The sequence below is a fragment of the Ailuropoda melanoleuca genome, chromosome 7, assembly GCF_002007445.2.
Source record: "Ailuropoda melanoleuca isolate Jingjing chromosome 7, ASM200744v2, whole genome shotgun sequence".
NCBI lineage: Eukaryota > Metazoa > Chordata > Mammalia > Carnivora > Ursidae > Ailuropoda > Ailuropoda melanoleuca.
Window position 1 is genome coordinate 10355556 of NC_048224.1, and position 15677 is coordinate 10371232.

Sequence of the window (15677 nt, forward strand, 5' to 3'; positions counted from 1 at the left end):
GGTTGAGGAAAAGTATAAAATTAAGGATGATAGATTGATTGGCTTATCTATGTATGGTATAATTAATTTTTAAGCCTATAATTTGATAAAGTCAGAAAAGTAATTTTAAATAATTATAGAATCATACGTTTGTAAGAAATCTTAAAATTATCATTTATTCCTGCCTTCTCAGTAAGATAATATGCCTTTTAGTCTTTGCTTAATACTTTTGGTTTGTAAGTTTCTCAGTACTTTTCAAGACTGTTCTTTTCATTTTATGTCGTTCAAATTTGAATATTGTTTCATATATTGAGTTGAAATTTGCTTTTTTACAGTATCCACCTGTTTATCTTGAATTCTTATCTAGAGAATCTCAGAAACAATCTTATCTGTATTCTGTAGCATAGATCTTCAAATAATTATTTCCAAATAATCTTCAAATAATATCTTTATAACTTTATCTTTTCATTAATTAACTATTATTTCTCATAATTTTTCATGTATATATTTCATAGATGTTGTACTGTTTTCAGTTGCATTTCTGAATTCATTCCATATCATCATCTATATCATCAATATATTTTTTTAAATATAGCACCTATAACTGTACAAAATATTCCAATGATGACCTTTCTTTTTTAGGGTATGATTTGGATGGAACCTGGGATATATTCTAGGATGCAATGCAGTGTTAAGTGCATGACTTTAATCTTTCCCCTTTGTGTACTTGAATTTAGTATATTACAAGAGCTATAAGCTGCAGTAAATAAGGCAGTAATATCCGCAGATGGACATTTTCTTACACAATGGTAAAATAATGGATCATGTGTAATTTTAAGAGCTTGATTATAAGGACTCATACAGGAGGAGAAAATAGTGCAGAGTTGGAAGTATGGAGCAGGGGACCATGACTCAAACCCTCATTATAGGGTGATAGTTGAGGTATCTGCAATGTTTCTCCTGAGTTGTCTGATTAAGGGTTACCTGTTGGGTATATTATGTCTCCTTTCCTTCATCAGTTTTATTTCTCGGAGGGGGGTGGTGGTGATTAGGATGTAACAGTATCATTTTATTGATTCTATATATTGTACAAAAGCCACACAAAGCCATAATCGTGGGAAAAGTATTCTAGGCACTTTCTTATTTGGATACACTTTTCCTTATTGGAGTATGATAGAGTTGACCTAGGTTTATTTCGTTATGGGCTTATTTCTTTGGAATTCATAGTCATTTGCATACTTATTGAATGTTCATGTCACCCACTGTGATATGCAACATTGTTATGAACTATCTCAAATGATTTTTACCCTGAGTCAGAGTATAAATAAGTGTATAAGCACATACATAATAAGGTAACATCTATAATGTGCATAGAACATCTGAGTATATACTTAGAACTTGCAAACTTGCATAAAAGTCCTAGCCAATTAAGTTTCCTAACTAAAATTTTTGCCTGAATAGGTAAGGATTCTATGATTACATGGAGGGTGGACTAAATTACATGGTTGTGGGCTATTGTTAATGAGTTGGGAATTTTTCATAGAAATTACTTGCAAATCTGTTTCAAAATTAAAAAAAATAAAAGTCAGGACAGTACAGTCATAATCTGGGTTAGAAATATCATATAAGTCAGAATCCTGAAATTGGATTAATTACCTGGATTGCTAGTGTTCCCAGGGATGTAGCAGAAGCAGGTGTAAATTATTTCTGTAAGATGATGTAACAATTCTGTCCTCAAATTATATCCTCAGTTTTGCGAACTAATGTCTAGCACATGGTCAGAATTAGCAAGTATGTAGTAAGGCAAGAATAAAAATTAAAGACATAAGGACTAGAATTGAAAGGAAAAGACCCAGTTATTTCCCTATAATATGATTAATTCCCATAGAAACCTCAACTTATAGAAACATTGGTCAAATTAATAAGTGGGTTTAACACACTTGGTAGATACAGTGTTAGCGAATAAAATTCAGTTGCACTTTTTATGCCAGGAAAAAATGAAGAAACGGACATAATATATGGAAATAATACAATTTACAATATAAGTAAAAATATGAAGAGTATGTATAATGGAGATGCTTATTACCTCTATACAGAGAACTGGAAAACATTGACAGAAATAAAGGGACTAATATGTGTAGGGATATGGTTTAGAAGGCTCCGTATGATAAAGATGTCAATTCTCTCCAAATTGATATTGAGATTTAGATTATCAACAACAGGAAGCCGTTACCAGCCCCAGACCAGAAGGAGCAAGGAGAGGAGCCGTTGCCAGATCTCTGTAAAAAAAAAATCTATCCTGGGAGAGGCTGCCTATTAGAAGTATCTTTAGACACGGGATCATTGACACTGCCAACTGTGGCTCAGCAGAGAGGGAGTCAGGAGATGAAATACCTTGACTTTTTTCTCTTCAACCCTCTGTAATCACCAGCCAGCTCTCTAACTAATCACACTGAGTCAGAGGCAGAGCATAAGGGACCAGTGTACTGCAGTCTGTAGAGGTCAGCCTCTTAGACTAGAGTACTGGAGAGTAGGGTAGAGGTGGTGAACATTGGAGAGCATGTGGGGCATTCTCCATTACTGCTCTTTTTCAGAGCTTTCCCAGCATTCATTGCTTATTAATTTTTTGGCAAAAATTTGAGTGAACTTATTTTTTGTTTGGTATTTAGTTAGAGTATCAAATTTATAAGTAAACCTGAGAAGAATTGGCATCTTAATGATACCAGTCTTCCTGTCCCAGAGGATGGTATGCCATTCCATTTCTTTCAGTACCTTTGTATCCTTAGAAGATGTTTTAAGTTTCTAAAGGGTTTTGACATTTGTTGTTAAATTTATCCTAGCTATTTCATGTTTTTGTTACTATATTTCTCATATAGTTTCTGATTTTCCTTTTATTGCTTATAGTTTTTTGCTGTACTTGTTTGATGTGCTATGATTTCATGGGTAAAGTGTTCACAGTTCTTTTGGTTTTTTGTGAATTTTACTTTTTTGTGTGCAATTTTTTTTGCCTTGGATTGAATTCGTATGGAATTAATATTGTTCTTTATTTTTGTTTACATTTTTATGATAAACAAAGTAGGTACATAATTATTTGGTATAATGATACATATGAATTATTTATAAATGCATGCAGTACAACAAAGTACAAAGAAGATAGAGGAAAAGTATTACACTTAAAATACAACTCTGGAGAAGTAACAACCATCAAAATTTTGTGAGAATCCTAGATTTTTCTCAATTTATAGGTTGAAGATTAGGTGGGCAGAATTTTTTAGATAAAAGGGAGTATATTGAACATGTTCTCTTAACAAGTAGACTTTAGTTTTTGGTGATATAATGGAACAATAAGATACTGGTGTGAAATTGAAGGAATTATTAAATCTTTTCTCTATAAAAACCACTAACCCCCTCTCTCTCTCTAAAGCCAGGAACGAAATGACATGAAAAACTTTGGAGGTCAGTGTCTTTTTTTTTTTTTTAAACTACATTTCATCTTCATTCTGTTTTGACATCCTGGTATGTAAACTTTGGAAAACAGAACAAACATTCAACCATTTTAACTCCCCCCGATTTTGCATCTCAAGGTATATAACATTTATATCCACAGTGACGAAAGACATTTAGGATTAGTCCTATATTTTGCTTCAGTGCTCATCACTAACCTTTTTACTTTTGATGTGTTCATTCCTGTACTCTGTTTTGATTCATCTCAGGGCCTTCCCTGTTGCTAGCGTATGCTTTCTCTCCCATTGGCATTAGATTTAGCCATGTGATTTATTTTGGCCTGTGGGACAAGAGTGTAAGTAACATATGCCATGTCCTAATGTTTTAAAAGTCATTCCTTGATTTGCCTTTGCTTTTAGCCCTCTGCCACCAGAGTGGCATATTTCTAATGCAGTCCACTGCTGCAGTGTAGGTCTTAGGATAGCTTAGAAAGCGATCTGCAATGTGAACAAGCAGTAAATCTTTGTTTTTGTAAACCATCAGGATTTTTTTAAACTGCAAAATAACTTAGAGAAGCTGCTTGAAACCCTGTCTCAGTCTTTGGTATCAAACTTGATCTCTTCAGGGATATTCCTAATTTATCCCATGGCCCACTCTGTCCCTTAGATAGCATCACTATAACTGAAAGTTCACTGGATTTATCTTTCAGGAATCCAGTATTTTTAACAGAACTTAACATTCTTCTTGAGATAGGAGAAGACGTTGTTGGTTCTCAGCACTGTCTCAGTTCAAGCCACACTTTTCCTTTACTCTTTTTCATCTGTGCCTACAGGAACTTCTCAAGTTTGAGCCTACCAATTAGTTTTATTTTCCATAGTTTTTATTTTCCTTATAATTGCTTTCATTATGTGTTTTGATACTATTACGGCACCTTTCTTTTTAACAATCTTTCTTTACGTATGCTTTTCATTTCACCCATTTAATAACTGTCTTATCCCATATATCCTAGAAAACAGAGCCTGAGGGAAGGATTAAGTCCTGATGACTTACTTGGATGATTCAGTTCCAGGGGGAAGTGAGTAAGAGAAGAACGAGGCAGGCAAGGATAAAAAGTAATTCAAGGAAATGCATTATTGTGCTGGCTACTGCTTCGTGGTGAGCCATGAAGAGACAGCTGGTCCACTGAATTCACTACTCAGGTTGATTCCTGACAGGCTGTGGGAGAGAAACCATGCTCTAGAGCAATCCATCAGATGGAAAAAGAGAAAAGTTATCTATCTGGTTTCTTCTTGTGTTTTGTCTTTCATTGGTAAAAGTCACTTATACCATGCCTGTATTGTCGCATTTATCCTAACCCGAAAGTGGCACAAACATGCTAGGAATGCAGCTGGTTGACTTCAAACAATGGAGTCAGATAAGCTGTATACATTTCATAGGTGGAGGTGGTAGTTAGTAAGCAGAGACAGAGCAAGGGAATGAGATTCAAAGAGGCAGGTGTGGGCTGAATCTGAACATAAGCATAAGATGTGTCCACTACACTAACAAATACAAGAAGGGACAGGAACTGTCTTAGGTGCACTGTTTATAGCGGTGAACAAAAAAGCCCCTCCCTTCACAGAGACTTTATTAAGATCATCTTCACATCTTGTCTTTCCGCTGATAATTCAGAGAGGTGTGATGGTTTCTTTTTCATACTGTTTCTAGACCTTCCTTCTAATTCCTTCAGTAACTTCTTAGAGGTATGCTTTTCCTCTGAGTATGTACAATAAAATTTCTTTTTTCTTAATTCTTAGTACTCCTCCTTTTAATAAGTCCAGTTTGTTTTTCTTTACTCGTTTTCAGGTAAAGAAAGATCTAGACAAATTCAGTATTTGCTAGTGGTCCAGAGGTATGCCTTTTGTAAGATTTGTTTGTTGCTTACTTTGATACCAGTCAAGTTCCACGTTTCATATTTGCAACATTGGTGTACATTGATCTCATCTACTTTTCAGAAGGTGGTGTGGGGAAGCACAGAGGAAGAAACTTATCTCAAGAGTGTAAGGTGATGCTTCCACTCCACTTACTGGGAGTATGCCCAGGACGTAGCATGAGATGAGAGACAGGGATATGCTGGTCCCTTAGGTGACTTTTCATCCTCAGGTGCCTCATAGTATGAGTGTTTCCTTACTCTTGAGTATGTATTTTTCTTTTCTTTTTAAATATTTTATTCATTTATATGAGGGAGGGAGGGAGAGTGAGAGAGAGCATGAGCGGGGTGGGGGTAGGAGCAGAGGGAGAAGACGACTCCCCAGAAGCAGGGAGCCCATTGCAGGGCTTGATGAGATCATGACTGAGCCTAAGGCAGACACTTAACCGACTGAGCCATCCAGGCGCCCCTTGAATATATATTTTTTTCTGATTAAAGATACATATATTTTGTTCCACATGACCCTTAAATGCAACCCAAATACTGATCTTCTCTTTAAGAAATAACAAATGTCTTCTAGCATTGGAAGAGAAGTAAATTTGCTTTGTTTCACATTGCACTGAAAAATGGTATTTTTTTATCCTCATCATGTCCCCATTCTAAATGCAACATTTACTTAGGTCTCCTGGCTAACATATATTTTTACTATATACTCTGATAGAATTTTAGCCTATCTTCTTTGATAATTTTCACCAATGTTATTCTTGAAAAATGGAAGTATTCAGCAAACATTATTACTGTTGGTCTCCTCTCCCCTTCTCTTGTGAGCATTACATCTCATGCAGGCATTGTGCCATTATTGATTCTGTTTTTTCTCCTCTTCCGTTTTTGGGCTGTTACTTCAAGTTTTCATTTTTTTCAAATAGTTACAGAAAGATGATGCTATAGGCCAAATATTTGTATCCACCCAAAATTAATATGTTGAAATCCTAATATATAATGTAATGGCGTTTGGGAGGTGTTTAGGTCATGAGGATAGAGCCCTCGTGAATGGGGTTAGTGTTCTTGTAAAAGAGACCTCCCAGAGCTCCCTAATGTCTGTCTACCATGTGAAGATACCGCAAGAAGTCTACTACTAAGAAGAGGGCCCTTACTTGGCACTCTGATCTCTGACTTCCAGACCCTAGAACTAGGAGAAACCAATTTCTGTTGTTTGTAAACTACCCAGGGTATGCTGTTTTGTTATAGTGGTCAGAAAGGACTGAGACAGCTGGAGTATGTTCGGGTATCTCTGTGGGTGCAGGGGTTGTTGTATTTGGAAAACAACATTCTAAGCGTATAGAAAGCAGAGCATTTCTCCCATATTAATCTTCATCCATCTTCAACAACCATTAGCATATCTCTTTTGTTCCTTCTTTTAAGACTTATGAGAATGAATTATCAGTTTGAAGTTAGAGGTTTAAAAAGTTCCATTAAAAATACAGTCTCCAGAATACATATTATAAAGTGTATTTCTGTGAAATGTATCTCTATAAATAATTTTCTCTTCCAAGTGAACATACAAAATATGCTCCAGTTTTACATGATGTATATCACAGAGGATTCACTACTACAGAACTCTGGAAACCTCTGTCCCAGAAGGGTGGTTCTCCCAGACCTTTAGTGCCGTCATTACTCACACCCCAGTTCGTTTGTCCTCCTCCTTACCAGTTGCACCCCGGATGGGTTAGAAGGAATGGTGTTCACCTCGTGTTGCTCTCCTTCCTTTTGGCTTTTTTCCCCCCTATCTTTTCTTCAATCTGGATTAAAAGAGTCACAGGAATCCCAGCCCAAACCCCGGAGGTCGCTTTCAGGCACTCTGGTTTGGAAACTTAACTTGCCTTTTGGGATTCCTTTGAATACATTTAAAGTTCTGTGTAGTATACAGTGAAAGGTTGACTTACCCACTATTCAAAAGTGGTAACTGTTGTTGGCATCACTACTTAGCAGTTCTCGGAGCTGAAGTGTAACTTACTTTCAATAAGTAGGTGGTACAATGTCTGTATATCCAATGTTTTAATACTATCAACTTATAAAAAAAATGGGTAAGTATTTGGCTTTGAAAGTCAGAGTCATTCTATCAATACTTTGTAGGTGTATGTGATAAATATTAAATACTTTATAGGTTATTTCTTTTATTAATATGTTCACCTGCGGTAAAAAACAATAGATGAAACAACTGGAAGTCGATCTCTAACCTTCGAGAACACAGTTATTTAGCTGAGATGATCTTTATTCCTGCTTCTCTCTATTGATTGCTTGTTTTGCGTAGGAAGGAGCTGCAGGAGCTGCAGAACCTTTACAAGCAGAACAGTGCGCACACAGCACAGCAGGCAGAGCTGATCCAGCAGCTACAGGTTCTGAATATGGACACGCAGAAAGTCCTGAGGAACCAGGAGGATGTTCACACGGCCGAAAGTATATCATATCAAAAAGTATGCTTTTATTCTGTCATAAAAATGTAAATTTATATGTATGAACTTCTAAAAAATATATAGAATTCAAATTTTTTCTATTTCAGCATTTCCTTATTATTCCCTTTTATATGGTTCTTCAAAATTAAAAATGGAATAAAACTCAACCTGGTAATATTGGAAATTTTGTGACTTTTCTTTATGACCATTAAAGCTGAAATATTTAAAATATAGATGCAAATTTACTCTATAGGATATTGTGTTTATAAATTGGAATTTTGATATCTACTATAAAACATACCCTGAGTGTAGCCCCCAAACCAGGAAGAACTTGGGGAATGGAATTACTCAGCCTTCTATTATGAGAAATTATTCATCAATTATGATTCTAGTTTATGACCTAAAGCAGTCTTTCATTATAGAATTTGTGCATTATTTTATTGGCCAATTTGCACACACACAGATGGGTATGCTGATGAGGTCTTCAGGATCATATTATCCAAGGATTTTTCTTTATTTTGTGTGTTTCTTTTAAGTAGTCATTTTACTTTACAGTTGTTTTAAGAACCTCTCAAGAAGGCTTACCCAGCTATTTAGGTATGCTGACTGACTCAGCAACAATAATTGTGGCTAGTAATTAAAAAGAAACCACTTTTATTGAGTTCTTTATGTTTTGTGTAGTGTACCAAGTTATTTATAGAAATAATTTAGTTTCTGTATAGTCAATCTTACAAGATTGATTTTCTTCCCTTGTAATAGTTGAGGCAGCCAAGGCTTGAAAGTGGTTAAATAGTGCAATCTGTGTTGTTTTTTCTTTTTAACTTACTCTTCTCCTAAAAAAGGACCATGAAAATCCAATATCTATAATTTACATTTTTGTTAGTAGTAATAGTAAATAACTATTAAGTAAACTTTAAACACATATATTTTTAAAGATTTACTTATTTATTTGAGAGAGTGGGAGAGTGGGGGAGGAGGGGCAGCAGCTGAGGGAGATAAGCAGACTTTCAACTGAGCTTAGAGCTCCACGTGGGGTCTGATCCCACAGCCATGAGATCATGACCTGAGCCAAAATTAAGAGTGGGACACTCAGCCAACTGCACCACTCAGGCACCCCTAAACACGTAGTTTTAAATAATGCTTTGGAACAGAGGTTTTCACTCTGTATTCTGTATTCCTTGAGTTGCCCTCAAGATGTGGATGATATCAAGTGAAAGGGTAGTAGTGCCTGTTCTCTCCACTTCGAAGAGAGAAGCTTCACCTTTTTGTTTTGTATGGTAGGATTGCCCATTATGCTTTTGCTTCTAAACCAGGCTCCACTGCTAAAATGACTTGAAAAATTGGATATTATTAGTAACTTTAATTTTTTTCATGTTTTTCACTTGTATATTTACCTCAAACATTTCTCTCTCAATTTTTGCTTGAAAGTCCCCACCTATGGTAATTTAGATTCAAATAATGTCTTTAAAGTTGCTTTGTAATAAGTCTCACAACTCTTTTCTCTTATGTGCTAATAATTCTTTTTCTGTTTCTACTCTCAGCAAGAAAGAACTTGGTAAAGAGGAAGAAAAAAAAATAGTAATTCCATTCCCCAAGTTCTTCCTGGTTTGGGGGCTACACTCAGGGTATGTTTTATAGTAGATATCAAAATTCCAATTTATAAACACAATATCCTATAGAGTAAATTTGCATCTATATTTTAAATATTTCAGCTTTAATGGTCATAAAGCTGTTTGCTGTTTCATTTTTCAATCTTGTGTTCTAAGAAATTTTTTTAGTTGCTTAACTAAAAATTTGAGACAAAATGTTTCAGCCTTAATTCTATTTTTTCATTGATTTTTCCTTAGTGACCTCTGCAGAGCAATCATCTCTTTTATAACCTACCTGAGAACTTTTACAGATTCTACATAATTTCAAACAACTGAATACTTAAACATTTTTAATTAAATAATTGTTACCAAAGTACTGCACGCTCGTGATAAACTTTGAAATAACACAGAAGTGTATGAAACAAAAAAAAAGTCTTCTGCACTCCTCCCTGAAGCCCTTGCCCCAGTGGTAACCACTCTTAGTATTTGAATGTATCTGAGAGTTTCTCTAGAACAGAATATTTTTAAGTTATCTTCTTTGTTAAATATACAAACATTACGAGAACACATTATTGTAAGATATTGAAATAATACTGTAGAAGTCCTGATAGTGCTAGTCTAACAGATTCAAATACCCTTCCACTCACCCCAACTCATTTCATCCTCTCCCCAGGGGTAATCATTTGAGTAGTCATTCCAGATTTTCATGCATTAGATATTTTGTGTGTATGTACATACACACATACCACAAATCTAGTCATATTATAATTTTAATATTTATTAACTTATACTATAATTATTGTTCTTTAATGTCATTTTTTCAAGTAATATGCCTTGAATTTTTTTTCATGACAGTCCATAGAGCTCTGGCTCTCCTTCTGCTCCTCTTTGTCCTCCAGTATGAGGATATATAGTGTGGATTTACAGTCTAATTTGATGATTATTAAGGTCTCCCTCTCCAACTTTTTGTTCTTATAAACTTGTCCACAGATGATGTTTCCCCTCTCTTCTGTAGCATCATTTTTCCCCCCTAATGGACGTAGAAATAGGCTGATTCGGGGGAAAGAACAAAAACACACAACACACAACAAAAAACATGTATTGACCTCACTATATTCCTTTTCTTCCCCTCCTTCTCCTTCTTTTCTTTCCCAGCAGTATTCCTTGAAAGACTTAAGTTGTCTCAAAGTTCACCTCTCCTTTTCTCTCTTGAACCAGCTCCAGTCAAATGTTTGTCCCTTTCCCTCTGCTAATATTTCTCTTCAGAATTACCGGTGACCTCCACATCACTCAATTCAATGATCATATATCAATCTTTATCTTATTTCACTTATCAGCAACGTGTGTCTCAGTTGATGACTCTCCGTGCCTTGAAATACCTTCTTTTTTTTCTTTTCCTCCTGGCTTGTGGGCACCTGCAGCTGTGTCGCTTTCTTCCTTCAGTTCTAGCTGTTCTCCATGTCACCTCAATGTTATAATGTCTCAGGCCCAAATCTTAGGATGTCTTTTTTCCCCCCTGTGTTTAAACTCACACCGTAGGTGATTTTATCCAGTCACCTAGGCTTTCAGATTCAAAACTGTCCCTCAGATTGGGTTATCTACTCTGGACTCCTTCCCTGAACTTTAGGAAAGAGTATACGTAATTGTCTCCTTAACATTTCTTAACTTGGATGTCCAATAGGCATCTCAGACTTTACATCTTCAAAACTAAACTCTTGTGCACTCTACCTTCAATACATGCTTGAAATTCTGCTACTTTTGCCATCCGTGCTGTCACCATTCTGCCCAGACCACTATCATGTATTACATGGACTACTGCAGTAGTTTCCCACTTTGTTTCTCTGCTCCTGACCTTATCCCCTTTGAGTCCATTCTCAACACAGATGCCTGGATGTTCTGGCTAAAACTTAGTAAGTCAAATTAAATCCTTCCTTTCTTCAGCTCTCTCCAGTGGTTTCCTGCCTCATGAAATTAAAAACCCAAGTTCTTGCTACAACCTAGGAGACTGTACATGATCTGACTCTGCATCACCTCTCTGATCTCATCTTTGCCTTCTCTTCTCCTTAATCTCTCCATTGCAGCCACACTTAATTCTGTTTTTTCCCTTGAACATCCAAGTATTCTTCAACGTCAAAGTCTTTGTGCTTGCTTTCACTGCCTGAAAGCTCTCCCCACTGTTATCTGCATAGGTGACCTTTTTACTGCCTTTATTCTTTACCTCTTACAGCCTAAAATCTAATTGATCACTGATATTGAGTAGAGGAGTAAGAATGATGTATGTTGTAATGGTAGAAGTACATACCTGGGGCCTGTTCTTATCCTAGGTTAGGAATAAGAGACTCTCTTGATGAAGTGATATCAATGATATTTATTCTGAGAAGATAAGGCATCAGTGAAACAAATTAGTTTCTTAAAACTCTTCTTATATGAACTCTACCTCAAGCCATAAATTCCCTAGTCAAAATCGTTACTAAATTTGGAGAGATAGAGCTTATCACTCCAGTTTGGAGACCTTGTCATAATTGCAGCCTTGATCTGGGATACTTTTTGAAATCTTACACACGTTTCCTCAGGATTGTGACCATCCACTCCAAGAATCATTCCAGATAATGAGAGAGGTGATGAGAATATGTTTTGCTTATGAATAGTATAGAAGCAGAAAAAAAAGAGCAAACTGACCTTGCTGCTTTAAAGATCTGGCTTACTTTCCTTTGTGTTGAGTCTCTTTTTTGTCCTCTCTTTTCTCCATTTTGAATTCCTTTTTCTCTTTTACTTGTTCCTGAAAATACACCTCTTAGAGGTGTGGTGTAGGAAACTTAACTGATTTTTAACTTGATGCTCATTCGGAAATTTTAATTCTCATTGTAGTATTTTAATTTGAAAGTTATTTTAGGTCCTTATAGTTGTTCACTCATAAGGTTTTTTTAAATTTTTTTATTTTTAAAGATTTTATTTATTCATTTGATAGAGAAAGACAGAGCACAAGCAGTGGGAGAGGCAGAGGGAGAGGGAGAAGCAGACTCCCTGCTGAGCTGGGAGCCTGATGTGGGGCTTGATCCTAGGACCTGGGGATCATGACCTGAGCTGAAGGCAGATGCTTAACCATCTGAGCTACCCAGGCACCCCTTTTCATAAGGTTTTTATTAGTATACTCAACTACACTCAATTCAGAAGTCCTTGATTATTTATTTATATTTTGTAAATTTTGCCTGTGGTTAGTAAACATTACAATTATTTTTCCCTTGGTAGTCTGTGTGTAAATAGTCATTTATAAAAATACAAAAAAAGATTTTTATAATTCCATCTCCAAGAGGTGAATACTGTCAACATTTGGAATATTTCCTTTCAGTTTTTTAAAATGCATTTTGACATATCTGTGGATACACTAATATCTTTTACTTCATTACTTTACTACATTATAAAAACAATATCATGACATATAACTACTTTGGAAATAATAATATAATTTATTTAACCATATTTCCAGTGTCGATAATGTTTGTTGTTTACATTTTTTACTGTTGTTTTTTTTTTTTAATTTTTTACTATAGTAAATAAAGCTGCAATAAACATTTTTGTTGTCAGTTCGGACTATAGTGTTCACTAGAGAATATTGAATATGCAGACATAGAGACACACACACACACATAAAGGGCCAGGAAACCATTCCTTTTATGAAAAAGCCAGTAAGAACATATTAATGGTGTACAATTTAGTCTTAGTTCATACATAAAGTTAGTTTTGTTTAAGTTATTAAATGTTGAGAATGCACAGGGGATCATGAAGTTTGAAGGAGACTTGCCTGCCACATGAGAAATGATAGGAAATGTTAAATTATTGAAACTTAAGGAGTTGTGTACCATGATATCACACTTCGAATAGTGCAATTTAAAAAAATCATAAATGTTTATTTGAATGTAAGTATTTTTAAACTTTTATAGGCATATTTTTCTATCTTCATCTAAATATCATTCTAGCCCATTTAATATTTAACTCTTTGGGTGAGTAAATGGTTCTGAATGGTGTAGAAATATGGAGAAACTAAGAATACGAGTAGAAAGGCTATCCATTTGGGGCATAATCATAAATAAAGAACATAAAATTTTACTATAAGCCAGGGAGAATCTGTGTTTCCATTTATACACATTATTTTAGAAGTGTATTATGTCGATTGAGGTACAAATTCAGTCATGTACAGCAACCATATAATAATGGTTAACATTTGTTGAGCTTATTGTATATTAGCAACCGGGGAAAGGCCTTTTTTTCACTGTTTAAGTTTCACACCAACCCTATGTGGTATATTATTATTCCTTATTATTTTATAGATCAAGTAGCCAAGGCTTAGAGTATTGTCGGAAAGTGTTAGAATTCAAATCTACGTAATCTTGGGTTCAGAACCCACAACCTTAAACTCTGTTAAAGCCCACTGTATAGTTCCATTATACGTAGAATAATGTGGTCTTATCTTTAAGGGATTCTGTAAATAGATTCTATAAACTTGCATTTTTCATTCTATCAAAATTCTTTCAATGTTCAGTAATTTTAATGGTGGAAAATTTATCTTGATACTTAAAAGAGTCCATTGCTGGACCCCTGGCTGACTCAGTCATTAGAACATGTGACTCTGGATCTCAGGGTCGTGAATTCCAGCCCCACATTGGGTGTAGAGCTTACGTAAAAAAAAAAAAAAAAAAAGATTCCATTGCATTCTTTTTGGTGAAAAGGGATCCTTGTTATGTTACCATCCTTGGTGAAAAGGGCCCCCACCATTCTTCTTCAGCCACTCATTCTCCTGGTTATAAAAATTTGGTTTCTTGGGGCGCCTGGGTGGCTCAGTCGTTAAGTGTCTGCCTTCGGCCCAGGACGTGATCCCAGGGTCCTGGGATTGAGCCCCGCATCGGGCTCCCTGCTCCACTGGGAAGCCTGCTTCTTCCCCTCCCACTCCCCCTGCTTATGTTCCCTCTCTTGCTGGCTATCTCTCTCTGTCAAATAAATAAATAAAAAATCTTAAAAAAAAAATTGGTTTCTTTCTTTTGCTATGGTGTTGCAATTTTTACTTTTTTTGACTTTTTGTTTTTTTTATTAGATATGGTTTTTTTTCCTCAAAAAAATATATTACTGGTGAAGTTCATGATGCTGAAATTTGTGAATGATCACACTGCTTTATTTATCAAAAATAAACAGTACGCTACTGTTTAGACCTCTAGTGTTCACTTCCGTCAAATTATTCATTCTATTCCTGAAGCATTTTACTTAATATTTAAGTTTATTCCTTGTCCACATGTATTTTTCTGATTTTTTCCAATAAATTTGAGTAACCTAATAATCCATGCAACAAGATGAAATTGTTTACTTAAAAGTAAGATTTTCAAATATATTTTCACGTTAATTTTATTCCTTACAAATAATAATTGGGGCTTAGCTGTAATACTCAGAAGTTGAATAAAATGTTACACTAATAGTTTATCTCCTGTTCTTACTAAACTTACTTTTCTAAGAGTTAGGTCTTCTTAACTTACTGTTTCTAATGGAGTTTCTTTTTCTTCTTTCTCTCAATTCTCTTTTACTCACTTTTTTTTTTTTTGCTTTTCCTCCCATTCCTCCTCCTTTCTCCAATTTATTAAGTTGATTTATTTCATAGTATTCATTTCATTATCAGAAAAGATAAAATCAGTTGCCCTTAGTGGTAGGTTGAGGGGAACATGTAGGGGAGACAAAGATGAAGAGAAAAAACTGAAGAAAACTTTGAGCACGGGGAAGGGGTGGAGTCATATTTACCCAGAGGTCCCCATAACAAGTCATTAATCTCATACACAAAACCTAATAATGTGGAGGACTTCTCTGGAAGAGACACCCCCATCAGGAGAAATAAAAGTAAGCTAGTGTGTTTTCTTCCTCTGAGCTTATAGCCATCTATCTAAGTTTTGATTGTTTTTCTACCTTTGCTCATCATTTATATACGTGTGTGATTGAACTATAGATGGGGATTGTATCAACATTTATAACTTCCAGACCATCTAACATGTTTGAGGTACTGAATATGTGTTTTATCACTTTTTCTCTATTTGATGATAATTATATGACACAAGCAATATCAATTTGGGAAAATAAGGAGTTGTGTTATACAGTCTTTTAATTTAAACTGCATGTTAAATCATTTTTTTTCCTCATTCTTCTGCTACAGAGTTTTCAATGGTAGAATTTATTATCTCAGTTACAGTAGCAACTAGTATACTTACTAAATAAGGAAAATTTTATTCTTTAAGCCATTGAGTCACAGAGCATATGCACTTCCAAGGTTGT

At 35.2% G+C, this 15677-nt stretch overlaps 1 protein-coding gene across 4 annotated transcripts in view; it reads left to right on the top strand.

The window, feature by feature from the left end:
- CNTLN (centlein) overlaps window positions 1–15677 on the top strand; it is a 290333-nt gene that overhangs the window by 106854 nt on the left and 167802 nt on the right. For all 4 annotated transcript variants that reach the window (XM_034663956.1, XM_034663954.1, XM_034663953.1 and 1 more), the window contains exon 7: window positions 7641–7803. In XM_034663956.1, the coding sequence (XP_034519847.1) occupies window positions 7641–7803 (163 nt within the window). The remainder of the gene's footprint in view (window positions 1–7640; window positions 7804–15677) is intronic.